General features: G+C 39.6%; 1 protein-coding gene and 1 pseudogene across 6 annotated transcripts in view; one reads left to right on the top strand and one right to left on the bottom strand.

Moving 5' to 3' along the window:
* The window catches only part of HERC2 (HECT and RLD domain containing E3 ubiquitin protein ligase 2), a 228,097-nt gene that overhangs the window by 47,977 nt on the left and 154,707 nt on the right, over positions 1 to 25,413 (bottom strand). For all 6 annotated transcript variants that reach the window (XM_067742325.1, XM_067742323.1, XM_067742327.1 and 3 more), the window contains 11 exons: positions 25,074 to 25,155; positions 24,824 to 24,967; positions 23,298 to 23,388; positions 22,815 to 22,992; positions 22,546 to 22,627; positions 22,294 to 22,465; positions 19,101 to 19,245; positions 18,219 to 18,444; positions 5,229 to 5,400; positions 4,191 to 4,380; positions 3,246 to 3,386 (listed from right to left, as the gene is read on the bottom strand). In XM_067742325.1, the coding sequence (XP_067598426.1) occupies positions 3,246 to 3,386; positions 4,191 to 4,380; positions 5,229 to 5,400; positions 18,219 to 18,444; positions 19,101 to 19,245; positions 22,294 to 22,465; positions 22,546 to 22,627; positions 22,815 to 22,992; positions 23,298 to 23,388; positions 24,824 to 24,967; positions 25,074 to 25,155 (1,623 nt within the window). The remainder of the gene's footprint in view (positions 1 to 3,245; positions 3,387 to 4,190; positions 4,381 to 5,228; positions 5,401 to 18,218; positions 18,445 to 19,100; positions 19,246 to 22,293; positions 22,466 to 22,545; positions 22,628 to 22,814; positions 22,993 to 23,297; positions 23,389 to 24,823; positions 24,968 to 25,073; positions 25,156 to 25,413) is intronic.
* Positions 14,168 to 14,508, top strand: LOC137225934 (NADH dehydrogenase [ubiquinone] 1 alpha subcomplex subunit 5 pseudogene; annotated as a pseudogene).

Raw genomic sequence — 25,413 nt, forward strand, 5'->3', positions numbered from 1 at the left:
CCACAGCCTGCCGCCCACCACAAAGGAGCCTCTTGGGGGCTGGCGGTAGGGTCCAGCTTACAGGGGGGAACAGGGAGCCGTCAGAGCTGGGAAATCCCCCAGCTTCTGAGCAACACTGAGACCTGTGCTGAACAGGGGAGCAGCCGGGCCCTTCCCATTCCCCAAGCAGAGTCCAGCTCTCCAGGAGAAGAACAAGGTGCCACAAGTTCCTCTTCTCTTCTCTCTTGCCTTCTGGATTTCAGTGAAACCAGTGCCAATGCTTTTCAGAAACAGAAATGAGCCAGGGGAAGCACAAGCCCCACTTAGGAACCTTAAGGGCAATGTGACGTATCCAATGCGCAAAGTCCATCAATGCTCAAGTTGGCCCTGGAAGCCATAGCTCTCTCGGGCAGGAGCATGGTTTCTCCCTTTAAAGAAATAGACCCTGCTCCTACCTCCGAATGAACACTTAGGGAATCAGTAAGTGAAATTCATCGGAAACGATGACATTCCAGAATCTCACTCACTGAAGACCAGCGAAAGCATCCAGTGGAATATACTGATCATATATAACATCTTTGGTCTTATTTGAAGCAGGATCCAACATTTTTTTGGTGGGGGGTTTAAAAAAAATATAGAGGACAAGTCCAAAGGAAGTGCTAAAAAAATAAAATCACTAGCTGCCTATCCTTGAATAAGCCCAAAACTAACATGAAAATTACTTTGCCATTATTTATGAATCAAACCAAAACTGAAATGATAGGAATTAAGGGCTATACTCTGGATAATACCTATGTCTCATAAATAAGTTGGTTAGAAAGAAATTATACCATCCCTCTTCTAGCTAAAAGCAAAAATTTTGCATAATTCAGATTAATTTCTGCATTAAACCCTCACCCTAGGAGACTGCCAAATATCAGAAGTTGAGTCCAGACACCTAATTTATAAATAGCAATTTCCTCATCACCACAGATGGTTATGACGATTTTCCATAGGACATATTTTCATCAGCAGTAAGAGCATAATATAAATCCAGAGTTCCAGATGTAACTGACAACAACGTGTGTCTGTTCCCAGGGTCGGCCGGCAGGGAAGAGGGTGGGAGCAGGCGCGATGGCCTGGCATGGGGGCACCCGGCGGGCTCGGGAGGGCATCCATGTTGGGGCGCCGCGTGTTAGAGCCAAGGGGAAGATGTCCCTGCTCTGGGCCAGCGGCACTGGGTGCAGGGGTGGGGGAGGTCACAGGTCAAGCAGGGTGAGAGGTTATCCCTGCCGAGGGCAGGCTGGTTCTGCGTGCCAGAAGCTGTGCAGGCGACGGGGGGTGTCCGTGTGGGAGAGGAACGACAGCGAAAATGGGAGGGTGGCTACCTAAGGGCAAGTTATTAAACAGTCACTAACAGGAGCCAGGTTTCTCCCTTTCAGAGAAGAGAGTTTCCAACACAGAAAGGGAGGAAAGTAGAATGAATCCTGTGCAGTTACTAGAATTGACGGTATTGCTGCGGTTTCACTATATGTAGATATATAACAAAATAAATATTAATGTGTATAACTTATTGCATGGATGCGCACATGCACACACACACGCACACACGCTTATTTCCTAGCTCTGCCCAGGAACAGCGGTTGTGAACAGCTGCCCCCTCAAGAGCAGTGAGCACATGAAGGCCCAGATCTTGGCTTCTAAGTACCATTCTCCACTAAAAAGAACCAAGACCTCTTGGAGAAACATCTGATTTCTGTGCTGGAATATAAAACATCTTGTTAAACCTAGAATTTTGTGTTGTGCCAGGAAACAAGGAAATATAAGAATAATCAGAACATGTTAGAACAGAGAAAATTCTACCAAATATTTAAAGAATTAATACCAAACCTTCACAAACTCTTCTAAAAAACAGAAGAGGAAGGAACACAGCCCAACTCATTCCAGGAGACCAGTATTACGCTTTAACCCAAATCAGGAGAAGATATAGGTGCAAAATAGCAAAGCAATCCAACAACATATAAAAGGATTATATACCTAAAATATAGAAAGAGAGTAAGAATAAACCCTGTGGTGTTGGACTGAAAACTAAAGTATTCGTTTGAACCACTCATGGTTTTCATTATATAGATAAGATGCCAAAGGAGAAATAAATGCTTGTGGGTGTGTGTGTCTGTTTGCTGAGAGGGCCTAAACCAAGGACACCCAGTAGCAATCAGCTTTCCAAGCTCCCAGATCTTGTTTCTAAATTCTCTGATCCACTAAAAGGAACCAGCGCTCCTTGGAGAAATGGCTGATTCCAGGGCGAGGGCCGGGTAGGTGAAAGATAAGTTTGGAACACTCTATTGTGCTAGAAAGTAAGGAAGTGCTCAAAGAGTTATGGGGAAACATCAGAAGGACAAACCAGCTGGAAAGGGCTCCCAATGGCCAAGTCTGGGGCAATTTGGGTGTCAAATGATGTATGTCATTATTTGAGTAAAACAGGATCCCATGAATCTGTACCAATAGACAGACAAACAGATGAGATGAGAAAGGAAAGTTCTCCCTTACAGAAGAACCGCAACAGTGACATTCCAAAAGGAATGATGAAATTTGAAAAATCACCACATGACAACTACCACAGTAATAATGGATCCAGCTAGAATCATCAAGATACTAAAAACTGGTAGGTGAAAATATGACAAGGGATAAGGTAGTAACACAGTCTCAAAGTATCTCCCCATGAATACTTATTAACACACTTTTATTAACTTCCAATAGAGAAATCTGGCAGATACTTTTAACAAAATAGTAAGAATTAACATCACCTGTAATGCAGCAAATTAACAATGCACACATCCCAATGGGATGCACTAAAAAGAACCCTGCATCATTCTTGTGGCGTTTCTGACAAAAACAGGAACTGAAGGATTGTTCCATATTGAAGACCAAAGACACAACACTCAACCCTGGGCTGGGTCCTAGACCTATAAAGGATACTACTGGTACAACGAGCAAAATCTGAATAGGTCTATGGACAGAAAGTAATCCTGGATCAATGGTAATGTCCTGATACTCAGGAAATATGCACTGAAACGTTAAGGAGAGTTGGGGATTGTGCCCTACAGCGCTCCCGCCAATGGTTTAGAAACACTAACAACTGGAGAACCTAGGTAGACAGTACCTAGGAGTATATCACATAGTACACAGGCTTACACCATGTTCTATTTCTATGAACTACTTCTGCAACTTGTGTGTACATTTAAGATTATTTCAAAATAAAATGTTAAAGAAGAAAGCCCCTTGACCTCTTTGGTTTTGGTCATGGTTTCTGCAATGATGCTGGCAGCTCCTGGGTCATCTGTTACTGGGATAAATGGCCGAGAAGAAGCTGAGGAAGCAGATGGGGTCACTGCGGAGGGGGTCACAGCATCCTCAGAAGAGACGATCTAAAATGAAGAAGAAAAGGAGAAACTTGGCAACATGGCACACTTCCCATCCAACTCCAAAAGCCTTACCCCTTGGGCCACCTGGAATATACCAGATTTTACAGAGGTAACAAGGCACTTACACCACAAGCTACCACCTCCAGTGGGCTCTGGGACAGCCCTGCAAAATCAACCATATTCATATTCCCAGGAGAACCTATTAATAGTCACAACAGGTCACATGAAAATAACTAAAATGAGCTCCCATTTCTTCAAGTTGGATTTTCCCTGAAATAAGTTACAAAAATCTTTAGCTTTTGGAGCTTTCACGTTTCAGAATTTCAGATAAACAACTGTGCACTTGCATTTAGCAACTTTTTAAAAGAATAATCTGTTTCCACCTACACACGAAAAAGGCTCCTTTTTTAAAAAAATATTTATTTATTTGGCTGTGCCGGGACTTAGACTTAGTTGCAGCACGCGGGATCTTCGTCGCCGCATGAAGGATCTTTTTAGTTGCGGCAGGCGAGTTGTGTCATGCGAGCTCTTAGTTGCAGCATGAGTGTGGGATCTAGTTCCCTGACCAGGGATCGAACCCAGGCCCCCGTGCATTGGGAGCATGGAGTCTTAGTCACTGGACCACCAGGGAAGTTCCAAGGCTCCTTTTGCAAACAGAATATTTCCTAATTCAAGCCAAAAATCACAGCAGTAGGCACAAAAACACTCTGAATTAAGTGAAAGAATGACATACTTTACTAGATACAAATTAGCTACCTTTTCCTTTCTGATCAAATATTGCTTTATTGCTTTACCACTTATTTTTACCTCTCCTTTCTTTTCTTGCCATGGATTTGGACTCAGTCTGTCTTCAATATCAACAGCCAGCACACACTCCTCTCCATTCATGGGACTGGCCATGGCAGACACATCAGAAGTGGGTGCTGAGGAAGAGAACGAGGGACACTCCACCAGGGCAACCATGCCAGCTGGCATCAGGGCCCCGACCACGGCGTCTCTGTCAGGAGAGAAAGCCAGACCTGCAGTGAGCTGCCATTCACCTCTGCAGAAAGGAAGAGTCAGGGGGCAGGACAAGCGCTTATTGAAGGACCCCCTCATTTTTATAAGATAAGTATAAAAAGAGTTTTAGAAAAATACTGAATGTTATTACTATCCATCAGCTAAAAGCTAAAATACTTACTCCTGATCTTATTTATTGAATGACCACAGTGATGACAGGTGAAAAAGTGCCAACATAAATATGAGCCTCTGTATTTCCCTGAGAAGTCTTCTTGGTTTGTTCAAGCCTGAGGGTAATTTTGTGTTTACTGAAGGCCAAATACCAAAGGTGCCTCACACAAGACAGCAAGGACTAAATGTCCTCTCAACGATAAGTCAGCCTTTGGTCTAAACTAATGTTCCTGTGTAAGTATTAATTTCTATTCATCAGATCCATAACCATGATACACTGACGGCTGGGGCACTGATTCAGGTTGTGAGAAAACAGCAGCAAAACGGTGGAAAACACAGCACTGCCAAAACTGCCTTATCAAAAGTGAAGGAGATGACAGGTGTCTTGAACATTACTGTATATTAGTAACAACTGATTCTTCCTCTCATCCCCCAAAATATGTTTAAAGTTTATTGGCCATAAAAAATAATGAAAATGTTCTTTAACTTGATTTTCTAATTCATATTTCAACCTCCATTAAAGAAAGCACAGATACCATCATTCACCATCAAAGGGTGTATGACCCAGAACTCACAGTATTTAAAAACAATACACACAACATTTTCCATCAAAAAACTACAAAAACCCAAAGCTTACATAGCTGTGGGATTTCAAAAGTTAGCAAACGAGCCTACCTGGCATACATGATTTGCAGTGCTGTAAGTATATGAGATAAGGCCTGCTGTTTGGCCAGATTTCCATCTAATGACAGGAGAATCTTGGCAAGAGAGGGGCGATTTGGTTTAGAATTATTTGCACCACTGACTTTATTACTGGTAGCAGAAGAGTCAGCATCAGAAGGCACACCTGAAAAAGGAAAATAAAATTTGGGTTCAATTGTTAAGATCACAGTTTGCTCTGTTTCTATCATTTGACCTTTCAGTTTAGTTCCAAGACACACTGCAATCTGCATTTTGCTATTTCACAAATTAAATATTAGTTTCATTAATGGTCTTTCAGAGTTTAAAAAAAATTATCTATACTTATCTAAAGAAGCTATTTTCAGCAAAGGTTCACTGTAAATGCAAACAGATATAAATACTTTTGCAAAATACACTTACAACAATTTACACTATACATAAGTAAGCTTTGAAAATACTACAATAACTATCTGTATTTACTTATCATTGAAATGTAAAACAAAAAATAATCCAAAACAATGGTGAGAAGACAAGATGTTCACCATATACAGTCTTAGTGGACACATGTTCCAGCTCACTGCCCTGAGACTTCCCAGGCCTCAGCAGAGGGAGAGAACCAGGTGGAGCTCAGCGGTCTCTGCGAGCAGAGGAGGTAGAGCTCAGAGCCAGGGAGTCCAATGTGGCCAAAGTTCACAGGACAGGACGAGAGGAGAAAGTTGCCCAGAGAGTGCCCTGGAGATGTGCAGGTGCTCTCACTCACCCAGCTAAGGATGCAGCAGAAGCTGATGGGTGCCTACATAAAAGGGCACTGCCCAAAGCCAAAGAAAGAACTGCATGAAAGGACTGGAGACCCAGCACAGAGGCTGGGAGAAAATGGAGGGCCCAACTCGTGCCTGCTCCCATCCGCCAAATGGGAAGACCTCATAATTCACAAGACACTGAGTAGAATACTCAGTGGGGAAATAATTAGCCCCAGGCTAATATCAGGTCTGAATCCACTTAACAAATCCAAAACCAAGACCCAAAAAGATCAAACTGTTTGAGAGTAACTTAACTGTACCTAAGCTCAAGATTTATACACACATAAAAATCTCCAGCAACATTCAGGTTAAAATTCACACTGTATGGCATCCAACTAAAAGTTACCCAGTGGGCAGAAAGGCAGGAAAGTACCACTCAATTCCGAAATAAGAAGAAAAATCAATTGAGCTAAACAATCCAGAACTAACACAGATATTACAATCAGCAGACAGGTTAAAACACTTATATCTCTATTCCATATGTTCAAAAGAGAACCAGAAACATGAAAGATATAAAAATGCCCAAATCAAATTTCGAGAGAGGTAGCTAGGATGTCTGAGATTTAAACAGTTTGGTAACATTAACAGCACATTAGAAAATGAAGAAAAGACAAGTGAATTTGGAGACATAGCAATAGAAGCTATCCAAAATGAAACACAGAAAAGGAAGTTAAAAAATGAACAATGTCATTTATCTGTGGAACAACTTCAAGAGACCTAATATACATAGAACTAAACCTCCCAAAGAGGAGAAAGAAAGGTACAGGAAAGAAATTTTTTGTGAAGAATAGTAACTGAAAAATTTCCAAATTTGTTGAAAATTAGAATCCCAAAGATCCAAGAAGCACAATGACCCACAAGCACATGAACCATGAAGATAAAAACCATGGAAATAAAGAGAAAATCCTAAGAGTAGTCTGAGATAAAAGATGTTATGTACAGAGTTCCGGCAGAGAGCGCGGTGAGAAGCGGATCGTGGCCTTCTAGCCTGGGGCCCTCCAGGCCCTCCGACCTCTGGTCGGCAGGTGAACTGGGGGGCCCCCGGGACAGGCTCAGGCTGTGTCTTGCCGAGCCCCAGAGCCCTCACCGCAGCCGCCCACTGGCAGTGCCCGAGCCCGGAAGCAGCAACGAACTGCTCCCCCACCCCCACCTCCTTGACCTAATGGCGGCGGCCCCTCAGAGCCCAGATCCCGCCCACCGCCGGGTCTCTTGACCCCACGCTGCAGGGGTTAGGCGAAGCCTCCGGCAGGCCACCAAAGACATGGCGCCTTTGGGCGTCGGGCGTGGCAGGGCAGGAAGAATGACGGCCACTGGAACACCGAGGAGGGCCGTTAGAGCCTCGAGGGCCCGGGAAGGGGGGTCTACGTGGAGGCCAGCTCAGCCACCCTTAGGCCTTGGAGCCCGTGCGGATCCGAGACCTGAGGTGACCTCTCTGCCCCAGTTGGACGAGACCTCACCTCGTCCGGACAACGACAGACAAAGGCCTGAACGGGCCCGGGAGGTGTGCGGGGCCCCGATCGACGACGGGTGGAAAGTTAGCGGGTCATCGGGCGGTTGGTCGTCGTTCTACCAAGACCTCGATGTCGGAAGATAGAAACGGTAGAATCACGTACCACGTGCCGCCAGTAGGAAGTGCCCGCCACCCTTCGGGAAGACTTACTGGCCGTTTATAGAAGGCCTGTGTATATAATATGAAAAGGCTGCTCTCAACTTTCCCCCCAACCTTTCGAAAGAAGACTTTTCGCTACATATAGGCCTTCTAGATGTGAAGAGGTTGCCGACGTATGATAGAGTTAAAGTCACATGTCTTGTAAATGCCCATTTGTTTCTTTAAAAAAACCGTAGAAAAGAAACGTCTTCTGGAAATGACTTTTCGAAATGGAGTTGTTTGACCGCCTCTAGAGGCGACATCAGGAGCCACAGAGGTCCACGTTTGTTCAGTGGGTTAGAGGACATGGAATGGAAGACGTTGAGGAGGAAGAAAAGAAGGTTCTGTGCCAGACTGGTCAGTTAGAAGACGTTTGCGTATTAGAACCATTGGTTTGTGTGTGCATTTTTCTCCTTACTACTGTATGTGTAGCTGACAGTAAGTACTTTTTTGAAATATCTAGTCTTTCTAGATCTTCTAAAGTGCCTGATATTTGTTCAGAGTAGAGGTAGTAACAAGACATTTTGTAAATATCTTTTTGTTAAAATTCGTATGAAATGTTGTTGGGGGGGGAGGGGTGGCCAAACCACTTTTTTGAACAGTACGCGGTATGCACTGTGTTTGTTTGTGCACTGGTTCAAGGTCGGGGGGAGGAGAAGGAAGTGCAAAGAGCTCTGTGCCAGTGTGTTTATAGTGAGGCAAGATTAACCATTGTCTTTTTTATGTTCCTGCATTTGGTTTCACTTTGCTGTGTATATAGTGTATATAATGGACAAATGAGTCCTAATTTACAACATCTAGTCTTTCTAGATGTTAAGGAGGTTGCCAGTGTATGACAAAAATAGAGTTAGTAAATAATACATTTTGTACATTTTGTGTTAAAATTTCTAGGAAAGGTTGTCTTCTGAAAATTTGAGCATGATAGCCCTCTGGGTTGGTGGAGGGGGGAGAGAGAGAAGGGGGTTGGTCTTAGAATGGCTAGAATGCTGGTATTTTGAAGACAGTTTCAGATTATAACTGTTACATGTGTGCAGTTCATTCAGCACTGCTCTGTATATAGTGGACAAATTAAGTCCTTATTTGAAACATCTAGTCCATCTAGATGTTTAGAAGTGCCCAACGTATGTTAAATGTAGAGGTAGTAAAATATCACTTTGTAAATAACTTTTTGCTAAAATTCACAGGAAGTACTGTCTTTGGGAATGTTAAATGTTAAACCACCTCTCTGAGCAGTATACTATTGTCTATACTTGTTCAGTGGTTTGGAGGAGGGAGGGAAAGAATTGCAAAAGGTAATATGCTAGTGTGTTCATACCTGGACATTGTCAGACAAAACCATTTTTTGTATGTTCATTTTGTTTTGCTGTGTATATAGTGTATATAATGGACAAATTGAGTCCTGGTTTTGCAACATCTAGTCTCTAGATGTTAAAGCGGTTGCCAGTGTATGACAAAGTAGTAAAATGAGCACATTTTGTATACTTTATTGAAATTCATAGGAAAGCTTGTCCTCTGTAAATGACTTTTGGATATGAATTTGTTCAGCCACCTCTGAGCATTACACATGCATGTACTTGTCCACGGGATTGGCGGTGGAGAGAAGGAAGTGAGGGAGGAAATGGTTCAGGCCAAAATGGTCATATTTAGAAGATACCTCAGATTATAACCATTGTTACATGTGTGCAATTTTATTTAACAGTGCTGTGTACATAGTGGACAAGTAAGTTCTTATATGAAATATCTGTTCTTTCTAGATGTTTAGAAGTGCTTGATGTATTTAAAAGTAGTTTTAGTAGACTAATGCTTCTTGTAAATAGCTTTTAAAAACTGATGGGAAATACTGTCTTTGGAAATGGAATTGTTAAACCTCCTCTCTGAACAGTATACTCTGTGCTTGTTCATTGGGTTTAGGGAGGTGGGAGGGAAGATTGCAAAAGATGTTTTGCTAGCAGGTACTAGAACATTTCAACTTATCCATTGCTCTATATGTTTCATGCATTTTGTTTAACTTTACTGTATATATTTTGTATATACTGGACCAGTGGGTCCCAATTTTATAATATCTAGTCTCTAGATATTAAAGATGTTGCCAATGTATGACAAAAGTAGAGTTAGTAAACTAACACATTTTGTACACTTTGTGTTAAAATTCATTGAAAGGCTGTCTTCTGAAAAGGGCCTTTGGAAGTGAAATTGTAAATCACATCTAAGTGACACCTGTGCCTGTACTTGCCCAATGTTGGATGGATGGCAGAAAGGAGGTACTGGGAGAAATGAAGTGTTCTAGATTAGGATGTCCCTATGTAGAAGACACTTTCAGATCTAACTATTGTTACATGTGTGTAGTTTATTCAACACTACTGTGTATATAGTGGACAAACTTAAGTCCTTAATTGAAACATCTACTCTTTCTAGATGTTTAGAAGTGAACAACGTATGTTAAAAGTAGAGGTAGTGAAGTAACATATTTTGTAGATATATCCTTTTGTTAAAATTCATATGAAATACTGTCTTTTAGAAATGGAGTGATCAAAATGATCAAACCACCTCTCTGAGCAGTACACATTATTTTATTTGTGCTGGTTCAGGGAGAAGAAAGCATAAAGGGCTTTATACCAAGACTAACCATTGTCTGGTGTGTCTCTGCGTTTTGTTTTACTTGGCTGTGTACATAGTGTACATAAAGGACAGAGGGTCCAAATTTACAACATCTAGTCTTCCTAGATGTTAAAGAGGTTGCCAGTGTATGAAAAAAATAGCCGATAAATACATTGTGTACACTTTGTGTTAAAATTCATAGGAAAGACTTCTGAAAACAACTGGAAGAAGTAAAATTATTAAAATCCCCTCTAAGCATTACAGATGCTTATTATTCTTGTCCACTGGGTTGACAGAGATGAGAAGGGGAAGCTAGACTTCTAGGCCAGAGTGTTCCTGTTTAGGAGACACTTTGTGACTGTAGCCTTTGTGTGCAGTTTCTTCAGTGCTGCTACGTGTATACATTGTGGACAAAATTAAATCTGTATTTGAAACATCTAATCTTTCTAGATGTGTAAAAGTGCATAACATATGTCGAAAACAGAGAGTTAAAAGTAACACCTTTAAAGTATTTTTTTCCTGTTAATTCATAGGAATGGTTGTATTGGGGGAGTGGAAATTGTTAAACTTGAGTCTTGGAGAGTAAGCTGACTCACTGGGTGGGGAGGTGGGGAGCGGACAGGGAAGGAAGTACAGAGAAGGGATCTGTGCCCATGAGTCTTTAGACAAGTTCAGATTGTCTAACCATTGTTCTACTTGTGTGTTTTAGTTAATATTGCTGTGTATTAAAGAATAAGCAAGTCCTAATACCCAAAGTATATTAAAAGTAGAGGGAGTAAAATAACCCCTTAATAAATGCCCTTTTGTTGGTTTTTAGGAAGGGCTGTGTCTTCTGGGAGCGTCTACATTAATCCACGTCTTGGAGCTAGATATAGTCCCGTACTTAGTCGCTGATATGCTGGAGGAGGGGTAAGAGGAAGGGTGAAGGGAAGGGCTCTTAGCTAATATCTCCATATCTAGAAGACAGTTTTAGGTTATAACCATAGGTCTAAATGTGCATTTTTGTAAAGTACCAATGCTTATTATAGACAAGGTTCATTCATTATTTTGCAACATCTAGGCTTTTTAGGAGTCCTGAGGTGACAATGTATGATAAAAAGTAGAGCTAGCGAATTAACCAATTTGTAAATATCTTTGTTATAATTGGTAAAAAAGTAGCATCTTGGACATGGAATTGTTAAACCATCTGAGAAATGTACACCAGGACTTGTTCATTAGGTTGGCAGCAGAGGGGCAGAAGGAAGTATAAAAGGGAGGGAAGTGGGTGGATGTGTTCCTTTTTATATTTTGATGATAACCATTGATGGTGTGTGCATCTCTTAGCTGTACTATAGGAATACATTGTTAAGTAATTCAGTGGAAACATACCTCCTTGCTAATACTTTAATAGTTTAGATCAGATAATGAATCCTCTTAAGAGCATTATACTTTGGGTACTCTGTTGCTTTATATCTCATTTTTTAATTGAACATTAAGGGAATGTAGTATTTTAATCATAACTCTGCCAATATCTTAATCTAGAGGCCTGTTGCCATTTTTGCCTTTTCTGAAGTTTTTGTCGCCAAGAAAGGATTACATTTTTTTTCCTTCCAGATTGAGTTGGTGTAGTCTATTTTTGGTTATCAAAATACTCATAGCTTTGGGACTTTGAAACGGTAAATATTCATGATGTGTGAAAAAGCATGATACATAACTGTATGATCTTAATTACATAAAAATGGATGCTTAGTTGTTTAAATATACAAACGAGACCTAGAAGGACACATCAAATGGTAAACTGCTTGTGATGATAGATGACGTTGTTTTTTGCTTCTTGTGTTCTTTGGTTTCCTATTATGCACAGGTTAACTTTTAAGAAATAAATGTTATTTTGAAAACCTTAAAAAAAAAAAGCTGTTATGTACAGAAGAACAAAGATGACAGCAAATTCTCAATGAAAACAATTTCAACCAAAAATTTTATACCCAGCTAAAATATACTGCAAACATAAAAAGTTGAAAGGAGGAACCCCAGACCTGAGCTACAAGACATAAAAAAGTAAGTCCTTGGGCTTCCCTGGCGGCGCAGTGGTTGAGAGTCCGCCTGCCGATGCAGGGGACACGGGTTCGTGCCCCAGTCTGGGAAGATCCCACATGCCACGGAGCGGCTGGGCCCGTGGGCCATGGCCACTGAGCCTGCGCGTCCAGAGCCTGTGCTCCGCAACAGGAGAGGCCACAACAAGTGAGAGGCCCGCGTACCACCAAAAAAAAAAAAAAAAAAGTAAGTCCTTTAAGCAGAAGGAAAATCGTGCTAGATGGAAATATGGATCTCCACAAAGAATGAAGAACACCAGAATGTATCACTGATTCACTTTGTTATAAAGCAGAAACTAACACACCATTGCAAAGCAATTATACCCCAATAAAGATGTTTTAAAAAAAAAAAAAAAAAGAACACCAGAAATGGTAATTACATGAGTAAATATAGAGATATTCTTTTCTTTTTAATTCATTTCAATAGATAACCTAATGTTTAAAGAAAATTAATTTTTAAAACTGTCACATTTACAACATACAAAGAAATGTATAACAACAACAGCACAAAGGCTAGGAGGGAAGAAATAGAGGTATACTGTTATATAATTCGTATACTATACATGAAAGTGTAGAATCACCTGAAGGTAGACTATGATAAATTAAAGGTGTATAATATATATCCTAAAGCAATCACTAAAATAACATAATAAGTTAGAGCTCAAAGAAAACAAAGAGAAAATAAAATCATAAAGAACAATTAATTCAAAGAAAGGCAAAAAAAAGAGAAGAAAAAGAACAATGAACAGCTAGGACTAACAGAAAACAAATAGCAGGATACTGACTGAAAACAGATACATTAATAATCACATTAACTGTAAGTGAAATGAACACCCCAATTAGAGACTGTCAGAGAAAAAATTAAAAAGCTAAATACAACTATATGTTTCGTACAAGGAAGTGTCTTTTAGTAGGTTAAAAGTAAAAGAATGGAAAAGATATACCATAGTTTGCTGTGGTATATGGAGTACCATAGTTTAAGTACCATATAGCATTGGTCAAAAGAAAGCTAGAGTCACTATATTCATATCAGACAAATTTGACTTTAAAGCAAGAATTTCAAAGCAAAGGGATAAAGAGGGTAATCTGTCATAATGATAGCAGAGTCAATTAATCAAGGAGAGAAAAGTAAATGTCCACATTAGAAAAGTAGGAAGATCCTAAGCTTCTTAGAAGAAAAGAATAAAGATAGAGCAGAGATCAGTGAAATAGAGAACAGAAAAACAATGAAGAAAAATCAAGGAAACCATAAGCTTGTTCTTTGAAAAAACTTAATAAAACTGATAAACCTCTAGGAAAGAGAAGGTACAATTACCAATATAAGGAATGAGTAATGACATCACTACAGAGTCTACAAATGTTAAAAGAAAAATAAGCAAATATTGAGACCAACTTTATGCCAATAAGTTCGACTTCCATCAAAGACACAAATCTTACTAGGAAAAAAAAAAACAGATAACACTGAATCTATTAAAGGAATTAAATTTGTGGTTAAAAAACATAAAGAAACTGCACAAAGAACTCTAGGCCCAGCTGGCTTTACTGGTGAATTCTACTGAAAGAATACCAATTCTACACAAAATAAAAAGGAAAACTGAAAAGAAGGGAACACTTACCACTTCATTCTATGAGACCAGACAGAGATACTAATAGAAAATTACAAACCAATATCCATCATGAACAAAGAGGTAACAGTTCTTAACCTTTTTTTTTGGCAACTTGAATACAACAAGGTACAAAAAAAATAATCCACAGATCAAAAACAAAGCTGAAAAGAAATTTTTAAAATACATAAAACTGGGCTGTCATGGCGGCATGCTGAAGAAGACCACTGGCCTTGTGGGACTGTGGGTATGTAAGAGTCCACCAAGAGGCTAAAAATATTGTATACAAAGATTCTTTATGTTCTTGGACAAATCCTTAAAAATGTACCATATAAAAGGTATATAGAACAGATTACAAATGAGAAGCTGCGTATGGTTAAAGTGGAGCCAGATGTTAAAAAATTAGATGAGCAACTTCAGGGTGGCCAACTAGGAGAGGTAATTCTTTAGGCTGAAAATGAACTAAGTCTGGTGAGAAAAATGGTGGAATGGAAACCATGGGAGTCTTCAGTGGAAGAGCCTCCTGCCAACCAATGGAAATGGCTAATATAAACATCATTAAATGACTTGTGTTTTCATGGGAAACTGACATAATTAAATATTCTGTTATATTAAAAATGTTTCCATATTCATCTTATAATCAAGAAAACTGATATAAAACATATTGAGGAGACTTGTTAAAATTGATGATTATGGTAATAGGGACTTGTGAATCAATTCTTGATTTGCAGAGCATTCATTCAAATTATTTCCAAGATGATATTTTTTAAAAAAACAAAGAGGTTGTGGGAAGATTTGAAAGTTAATTGGAAAAATTCCTATAGATTTTCAACACAGGGACCATATTTGAAAGGTGAAGTATTTTTAGTAGTATCTTCAACACAGCATTTAATTTTTTTCATTCTGAAAAAACATAAAAGGTACTTAATTATTATTTAAACAAATTTATAGGTCACTGTTTGAAGTGAAGTAGTAAGAAAAAAACCATCAAATTAGAATTTGTTGTATACTTGAGAAAACTGATTCGGTATTTGAAGATTTGAGAAAACTGATTTGGTATTTGAAAGATTTTTATTTATAGTGGTAGTTGGAAAAATTTTCCTTTTGTCTCATTTAAGGAAGTTAGCTTTCTGGCCCTTTGCCTTTAGTTTTCTAGATCAACCAAAGTACATCAGGATAGAGAGAGAATTTCTGTAAAACAAGAGACACTAAGAGTTCCTAAAGTTTATCCAACATATAGATAGGCTTACATTCAAAACATCTCGCTGTATGGTTATAACTTCAAAGTGGAATCACTAAGTGGTTTTCACTAATTTCCAATATGAGTGCAGCCTGGATATCAAACAGGAGATAAATGCTCTTCAAAGAATGAAGCAGTTTGGCAAGTTTAAGGTTAAACAAAAATAAAATTACTTTTCATATGTCCTTAAAATACATATATATAACTGAATGAAAATGAAAATACAACATACCAAAATTTGAGAGATGTAGCTAAAGCAGTGCTGAGAGGCAAATTTATAGTACTAAAAGTTTACAATAGACAAGAGGAAAAGTCTCAAATCGATCTAAGCTCTCACCTCAAGGAACTAGAAAAAGAATAGAAAATAAACATAAAGCAAGCATCAAGATGAGAACAGAAACCAATAAAACTGAAAACCGATAAACAACAGAAAATCAAAGAAATGAAAAGTAGCAAAACCAGGCGGGGTTTATTCAAGGTATGGAAGACTGACTCAAAAACCTTAATAGGAATATTCATAGCAGATTTTACTTCTAATAACCCCAAACTGAAATAATCCAAATGTCCTTAAAAAGATCAACTGTATTTCTACACACTAGCAAGGATCAACTTGAATATTTCTAGATAATAGCAAAGAACAAAAGAAATTATTAAAACACCATTAACAACAGATGAACAATATGAAATATTTAGGGATAAATATGACAGAAGATATACAAGACCTGTACACTGAAACTACAGATTATTGCTGAGAAATGTTAAAGATCTAAACAAATGGAGAGAAATACTACATTCAAGGGTTGGAAGATTCAATACTGTGAAGCAAGTCCCAAAATGATCTATAGTCAGTGCAATCAAATTTCCAAGTAGGCTATTTTATAAAAATTGACAAGCTGATTCTGAAAGTTATATGGAGGGGCTTCCCTGGTGGCACAGTGGTTAAGAATCAGCCTGCCAATGCAGGGGACACAGGTTCGAGCCCTGGTCCGGGAGGATCCCACATGCCATGGAGCAACTAAGCCCATGCACCACAGCTACTGAGCCTGTGCTCTAGAGCCCACGAGCCACAACCACTGAGCCCACGTGCCACAACTACTGAAGCCTGCGCACCTGGAGCCCATGCCCTGCAGCAGGAGGGGCCACCGCAATGAGAGGCCCATGCACTGCAACGAAGAGTAGCTCCCCCTCACCACAACTAGAGAAAGCCCACGTGCAGCAACGAAGACCCAATTCAGCCAAAAATAAATAAAATTTTAAAAATAAAAAAATAAAAGTTATATGGAAATGCAAAGGGTCTAGAATACCCAAAACACACTTGAAAAAGAATAAAGCTAAAGGATTACCAAAGCTTGAATTCATTCTTTTATAAAGCTACAGTAATCAAGACAATGTGGTATTTGCAACAAAATACAAAAATAAATCAACTAAACAGAACTGAGAATCCAGAAATAGATCCACACATAAATAAACAACTGATTTTTGACACAAGTGCAAATTCTTTCAATCAAGAAAGGATATTTCTTTTTGACAAATGCAATTGAAACAACTGGATATCCATATATCAAATATAAATAAATAAATAAATTTATTTCAATCCATACCTCACACCACATATGAAATTTAACTCAAGATCAAGCATAGACCTAAATAACTAAAACTACAGAACTTTTATAAGAAAACACAGGAAAAGGATCTTTATGATCTTTATGATCTTGAGTCAGGCAAAGGCTGTTTAAATACAACACTCAAAAGATAAAAATGGATAAACTGGACTCATCAAAATTAGAAATTTTTTGCTCTTTAAACTTCACCTAAGAGAATGAAGAGACAAGCTACATTGGGAGAAAATATGTGCAAATCATATATCTGATGAAAGACTTGTACCCAGAATACATAAAAAGTGTTCAAAACTCAATAATAAGAAAACAAACAACCTAGGTTTAAATACAGGCCAAAGATTTGAATAGACACTTAAAACATATTTGGGTGGTAAATAAGCAAGATGCTCAACATCATTAGTCATTAGGGAAAAGCAAAGCAAAAGCACAATGAGATAACCACTACACATCTACAAGAATGGCTAAAATTAAAGACTGACCACACCAGGTACAGACACAAATATGGAGGAGCTAGAGCTTTAGAACAAACACTTTGCAAACAGTTTGCAGTTCTTAAGAAGATAAACCTACATCTACCAAGAATTCCTCTCCTAGGTATTACCCTAGAGAGAAATGCAAGCGTATGTCCATATAAAGACCTGTACACAAAGGTTCACAGCAATTTTATCTGTATAGCCAAAATTTGGAAACAACCCAAAAGTCCATCAACAGGCAAATGAATAAACCAACTGCAGTATACCCATAAATAAAATGCTACTCAACAATAAAAAAGAATGAAATACTGATACATGCAATGTGGATGAATCTCAAAATAATTATGGTGAGTGAAAAAAGTGAGATTAAGAAAAAAGTACATGCTGTATGACTTAATTTATATAAAACTCTGAAGGGCAAACTGATCTATAGTGACAGAAAGCAAGTCAGTGGTGTGCAGGCAGGGTGGGTCTACGAAGGGCACACGGGAACTCCAGGGTGGTGCACGGGCTCATCCATTACCTCACCTGTGATGATGCTCTCTCAGGCATGCACAGATCAAAGCTGATGAAAACTACACTTTAAAGGTGTGTGGCTTACTGTATGGTGATCACACCTAAACAGTTATTGAAAATACCAAGTGCCTATACATGTCAGGTGGTTATTGTAAAGTCTCCCCTGTTTGCACATGTGCACAGCACTGCCAGACCTGACCTGACCACAGTACAGGAATCAGCCTTGCACTCTCTTCCAAGTTTTCCTTCCAGCATAAATCACAGCACAGTGCGCCACGATGATTCTGTGGCTGTGGTTCAGAATGCAGTTAGCCCAGTGCCACAACCCCTAATCTGGTAGCGACACCACACATTCTATCGACGGCATGCTATAGCATACAGAGGGGTCTCAAATAAAACACAAATCTGTGTTACCTAAATAGGAAGCACCTAAAGGGTCTCTTGCGGTCTGGAAGAGGACGGGCTCGTGGACGGAGGGTGTTGCCACGTCGACGGTTGTCCATGCCACACTGTGCGAAGACCCGCAAGCCACTCGCGTGATCTTCTGGCCTTCTAAGCCTTGCACAAGTGTGGGCTTTCTATTAACCGTGGTCGTGCCATTGCCCTGCTGGCCGTGGTCATTGTCACCCCAAGCATATACCTGTTAAGGGGGAAAAAACAGAATTTTTCAACATTTCAGAACATTTGCTCTAAATTTACTTCAAAATTCTTGCCAATGACTACAGATGGGTATTTACTTAATATCAACCCAATGAATTCATCTATTTTGTTCTGTTACAGGAAGCAGGGAAGTTCTCCTCTTCAACTAAATATAGTAACTTATTTTTTCCTTTATTTTGCAAAGAAAAATGATCAAAAAAATATGCTCACTTTTCAAGGAATTTACTTCTTGGCTTTACAGAATTAGAAAGTATAATTCATTTTTAATTCATTTGATTAAAGTACAGTGTGCTGATTTGTTGTCATAAGTCAATGTCAAAGTATATCATCTATGAGCTTGTCACGGGATGGCCTCTCATGGCGGAAGAACGAGTAACACTTGTCAAAGATAACTTTATTTCTGAAATGAAGTACATATATCTCCCCATCAGGCATTAGAGTGGGAAACCCCATGGCTTTATAGCCTGCATCAGTCAGCAGCTCTTTCCCGGGTATGCTCACCCATGCTGACAGTTAGGCAGATATACACAGGAACACAATGGACAAAGCCCACCCTCCTGGTGCCCCAGTACTGGGACTCATGTCGTTTCATCATGTTACACTACAGACAAAAGGACCTGTCACAGGCTCGCTTACCTGCCCCGCGTCAGTGACCGCCAGGCAGTGCAGGGCCCCGACGGCCACATGCACAATTTTCTTCCCTCTCAGCCCTTCCACCACCTGCGGTTTCCGCACATGCACATCAGAGCCGTGGCCCAGCCTGAAGTAGTCCCCCTTCCCCCTGCAAGGAGGTCAAGAGCGAGCATTTTTAATACATGATTATGGTGCTGGCAATGCCCCACAGAAAAACACTCACTGTCACAGCGCTAGAGGCAGCTCAATGATAACATCATACACAGTGCCCAAGGTCTTTGAAATTACTGTTATTATCATATTGTTCTAAAATAGTATACCATTAATTCAAATTAATTCATTAATTCTGCTAGCAAGATCCTTCATGTGTGTTTTACATTTAAGTTACTGAGATAGGTTTCATCTAAAGAGATTGAAAACATGGCACGAAACCTCAAATGGCTCTTAAAAGACCTCTCTGCTATAATTCTTCCTCAGCTGCCTTTGGGTCATGATACTCAGGCTTAGGCCATCACACTGCCTGGCCGTGGTCAGCTGGATATTCCATTCCTTTCTGATTTAGTAAAATAATCTTTCACTAGAAACAAACATGAACTTTTTCAGGGATCAAATAAATCAGAAATCTGTTTTCCACGCATTTGATCACTAGGCTTCTTGCACGGCAAAGCAGCAGAAGAAACCCTATACATACACCTCACCTAAACAAGAAAGGCAAAACTGAAACCATTTCCACTAAGATCAGGAACAAGACAAGGTTGCCCATTCTCACCACTATTATTGAACATACTTTTGGAAGTTTTAACCACAGCAATCAGAGAAGAAAAAGAAATAAAAGGAATCCAAATCGGAAAAGAAGACAGAAAGCTGTCACTGTTTGCAGATGACATGATACTACACATAGAGAATCCTAAAGATGCTACCAGAAAACTACTAGAGCTAATCAATGAATTTGGTAAAGCAGCAGGATACAAAATTAATGCACAGAAATCTCTGGCATTCCTATACACTAATGATGAAAAACCTGAAAGTGAAATTAAGGAAACACTCCCATTTACCACTGCAACAAAAAGAATAAAATACCTAGGAATAAACCTACCTAAGGAGACAAAAGACCTGTATGCAGAAAATTATAAGACACTGATGAAAGAAATTAAAGATGATACAAATAGGTGGAGAGATATGCCATGTTCTTGGATTGGAAGAATCAACATTGTGAAAATGACTCTACTACCCAAAGCAATCTACAGATTCAATGCCATCCCTATCAAACTACCACTGGCATTTTTCACAGAACCAGAACAAAAAATTTCACAATTTGTATGGAAACACAAAAGACGCCGAATAGCCAAAGCAATCTTGAGAACGAAAAACGGAGCTGGAGGAATCAGGCTCCTGGACTTCAGACTATACTACAAAGCTACAGTAATCAAGACAGTATGGTACCGGCACAAAAACAGAAATACAAATCAATGGAACAGGATAGAAAGCTCAGAGATAAACCCACGCACATACGGTCACCTTATCTTTGATAAAGGAGGCAAGAATATACAATGGAGAAAAGACAGCCTCTTCAATAACTGGTGCTGGGAAAACTGGACAGCTACAGGTAAAGAATGAAATTAGAACATTCCCTAACACCATACACAAAAATAAACTCAAAATGGATTAAAGACCTAAATGTAAGGCCAGACACTATCAAACTCTTAGAGGAAAACATAGGCAGAACACTCTATGGCATAAATCACAGCAAGATCCTTTTTGACCCACCTCCTAGAGAAATGGAAATAAAAACAAAAATAAACAAATGGGACCTAATGAAACTTCAAAGCTTTTGCACAGCAAAGGAAACCATAAACAAGACCAAAAGACAACCCTCAGAATGGGAGAAAATATTTGCAAATGAAGCAACTGACAAAGGATTAATCTCCAAAATTTACAAGCAGCTCATGCGCTCAATATCAAAAAAACAAACAACCCAATCCAAAAATGGGCAGAAGACCTAAATAGACATTTCTCCAAAGAAGATATACAGATTGCCAACAAACACATGAAAGAATGCTCAACATCACTAATCATTAGAGAAATGCAAATCAAAACTACAATGTGATATCATCTCACACCGGTCAGAATGGCCATCATCAAAAAACCTACAAACAATAAATGCTGGAGGGTGTGGAGAAAAAGGAACCCTCTTGCACTGTTGGTGGGCATGTAAATTGGTACAGCCACTATGGAGAACAGTATGGAGGTTCCTTAAAAAGATAAAAATAGAACTACCATAGGACCCAGCAATCCCACTACTGGGCATATACCCTGAGAAAACCATAATTCAAAAAGAGACATGTACCACAATGTTCATTGCAGCTCTATTTACTATAGCCAGGTCATGGAAGCAACCTAAGTGTCCACTGACAGATGAATGGATAAAGAAGATGTGGCACATATATACAATGGAATATTACTCAGCCATAAAAAGAAACGAAATTTAGTTATTTGTAGTGAGGTGGATGGACCTAGAGTCTGTCATACAGAGTGAAGTAAGTCAGAAAGAAAGACAAATACCGTATGCTAACACATATATATGGAATCTAAAAAAAAAAAAAAAAATGGTCATGAAGAACCTAGGGGCAAGATGGGAATAAAGACGCAGACCTACTAGAGAATGGAACTGAGGATATGGGGACGGGGAAGCGTAAGCTGGGACAAAGTGAGAGAGTGGCATGGACATATATACACTACCAAATGTAAAACAGCTAGTGGGAAGCAGTCGCATAACACAGGGGGATCAGCTCGGTGCTTTGTGACCAGCTAGAAGGGTGAGATAGGGAGGGTTGGAGGGAGGGAGACGCAAGAGGGAAGAGATATGGGGATATATGTATATGTATAACTGATTCACTTTGTTATAAAGCAGAAACTAACACACCATAGTAAAGCAATTCTACTCCAATAAAAACGTTAAAAATAAATAAGTAAACAAACAAAAAAAAACAAGACAGACAAGTTTGGGCTAAAATTTCTCCAGTGTTCTTTTCTAAACAGCCCAGTTATAAGGGGAAATTTCTTATAATATTGTCATTAATCCCAACTCAAAATAAATTATAAAACAAAGATGCCTGAACGAGTAAGAAAATAAAGGTTTCCCCCTCCCTAAAAGGCCCCAAACAGACACACTGACAGATGACAGGCGTTTACGTACCATGTCCACACCACTCCCGACTTGGTGAGGGCCAGGGAGAACTGTGCTCCGCACTCGATCTGACACACCCCCTGTCCATTTAGTCTCTCAATGTTCTGGGGAATGTTACAGCCTTCGCTTCCTCCCCGGCCCAATTTTCCAAAGTCACCATCACCCCAGGAAAATACCAAACCTAGGTTTAAAAATATATACTTTAGGCCAGTGTCTCACAATGTTCCTCCCCCAGCAACGTGGAGTCAGGACAGGACTCACCTTCATCAGTCAGAGCCAGGGTCTGTGCATCTCTACTTCCACACGCCACCTGGATTACTCTGTGACCAAGAAGGACTTTCACCTACTCAATCACAAATTTAAAAACAGAATCAAGCACAGGCACTAAGAAAGCAAGGGGGATTTTTCCCCACAGACTGAAAGCCAATACTGGTCATGTCTTTATGAACTGTCCTAGACTGGGAGCTTATCTTCTCTGGAAATCAGCAGGTGGTAAACTTTCTGCAAGCAACAAAAATGTGTATAATCACCATTTTGGGCTTCAGCTGTGTTGTGTTATCCCCATGTCCCAAGCGGCCGTACTCTCCGAGGCCCCAGGTGTACAGTTCACCACTGGACGTGAGGGCTGCACTGTGCGAGCTCCCACAGGCAATATCCCGGATTCGCTTGGTTTTCAGGGCCTCTATCAGCCGTGGCTTGTCACAGTTCCTAAAGCAAGATTAAATAATATTCCCTATAATCAATCCAACCTTTTTAAAGAAGAAAGAAAAGGACATCAACACTGAGCCACATTTAGTCAAAACAACATCTTTAGATTAAGTTAACTATCAAACCTTAAAACAGAACATGTGAGGCCAAACCACATTCATAGACAATTTTTAAATATATTTTTAAGTTCCGTTTTCATAAATAACCCATCCTACTCAATTTTCTACAAAAAACTATCAAAAAGCATTCACTATTATTAACAGTAACAGTTTCTTATTAGCAAGTAATGAAGAAAATATTCTTACATTCTACTGAAGTGTCCAAGTTTGCCATCATCACCTTCACCCCAGGAAAACACTTTCCCATCAACAGTTAAAGCTGTAGCGTGCCGTCCACCTGCAACATTCACACAGAGAGAGGCTGCCAAAGTTGGTTTACAAAAGTTAACAGCACAACTACCTATTTTTCCTGGCATGCAGTAGGTGTGAATATGTGTTGAATAATTGAGTAAATAAGATGAACATTTCAGGGTGACAAATATATAAAATAAGTGAACATTTATTAAACTACAAAGTTTAAGTCCTACAAAGAATTTTACTCACAAAGAAGCAGCAAAATGATATTATTTATTAATGGGGTTGCTGCTATGTTAAATATATAAAGGGTCAAAATTCAGATGGAAAAATAAGTACATTTGTGATTAGACAAATTATCAAATGCAGTGGCCATTAGGCTTTTGTGAAATGTACCTAAACAATGGAATTATTTAAGCAAAAGTACCATCAATTGCAATTAAGGCACTATGCTCACTCTTCCCAAAACAATCAGTTCATGCTTTTTCCCCAGTATGGCTCACTCTCCTAGTCCATCCACCCCGGCTCAGGACTGAAGAGCATTTCCTCTCTGTCACTTGTGTCCACAAGTTCCTAGGCTCCTAATACCCATTCGCACCCTATCCCTTGCCAACAGAGCCCACATGATCCAGGGCAATGTGCTCAGCTAAAAACCACGCTTCCCAGACTCCCTTGCCCACAGAGGATGGTGACAGAGGTGCGACAGAAGTGAGTGAGGCTTCCAGAAAAGCTCTTTGGAGGGGCAGAGTGGGCCTGAGGAAAAGGCCTATCTTGTATGTTCACCTGTGGCTGCAACGGGGGTAGACAGCAAGCTAGTGCACCTCACAGGTACTGAGGCTGCTACACTGGCCCTGGACCCCACCTCCAGGTTTCTACAGAGAATGGTAAAATGCCATCTTGCTCAAGCCACTACCGTTTGGATTTTCTGTTTTAAGGGGTTAAATCTAACCCTATCCAGTATAGACACGAACTCAGTTTTTATCTAATTCAGTTCATTTCCTCAGAGCACAGGGCTTTGAAATGATACTCAAAGTTTCCTGAATTGAAGCAGTGTAATTTTTTTTTTTAAATGGTTCTTTCTTATCACTGGAATTTACAGATACTGGGAATCTGATGAAAGTTACAGGCTCTTTCCCCAGAAAAGTAACACATATTTAAGCACAGAACGTGATGACTGCAGAGATGCTATGAACCTGAGACCACAAGCTCCAAGATTAAAAGCCCCCTCCTTTGGTGAGGTATGCCCCACACGCCTGGAACGCCAGCAACCACTGGCTTCCAAGAAGCCTCGTGCAGCAACAATAATTAAACTCTAGACCACCTGGATTTTTACATTAACCAACTTTTATTCCTAATAGTTAAGTAAAATTTGAAAAAGAATGCAAAGACACTTTAAGGGAAATTGTTTACGGCCCCAGTTAATTACAGAGCACGAACAACAGGCTTATCTGTGCACCAGTGCAAAGCCTGGCTCTTACCTGAGTGAACGGCCACCTTCTTGACCACGTAACTGCTGAGAGCTGTGATCTGTCGAGGAATGGGCACAGTCCCACTGGAGAGGCCCAGCCCCAGCCGGCCATTCGTGGCTTCTCCACAGGCATACACTTTCCCTTCCACTGTCACTGCAAGGAACAGGAGTGAGGAAAGGACTCACTTTTCACAATGCAACAACTATGTTTTCAGTCCTAAGCATCATATAAAACTTTTTAAATATTAGAATAATCATACCTGCAAACAAACTTTTAGAACCACCAGCCACCTGTACTACATTTAAAGCAGACAGTGTCTCAGAGAATGAAGGAACTTTTATCTAAAACAAGAATTTTTTTTAAAGGAAAGGAGAAAAGAGAGAATGTTATTTACACTTTTAAAATTACAAGTAATCTTACTAGATGGTACATAGAATTACTGTTAATTTACATGGTTATATTAACCAAAGTTCTTGTCTCTTAGATATACACAAGTATTTTAAGGATGAAATGATATACTGAGATTGACTTTAAAATGAATAGGAGTGAGGCTGTGTAGGAAATAAAGACAAAAATGTGACCATCTGCAACTGTTGAAG

This window comes from Pseudorca crassidens, chromosome 6 (genome assembly GCF_039906515.1).
Source record: "Pseudorca crassidens isolate mPseCra1 chromosome 6, mPseCra1.hap1, whole genome shotgun sequence".
Classification (NCBI taxonomy): domain Eukaryota; kingdom Metazoa; phylum Chordata; class Mammalia; order Artiodactyla; family Delphinidae; genus Pseudorca; species Pseudorca crassidens.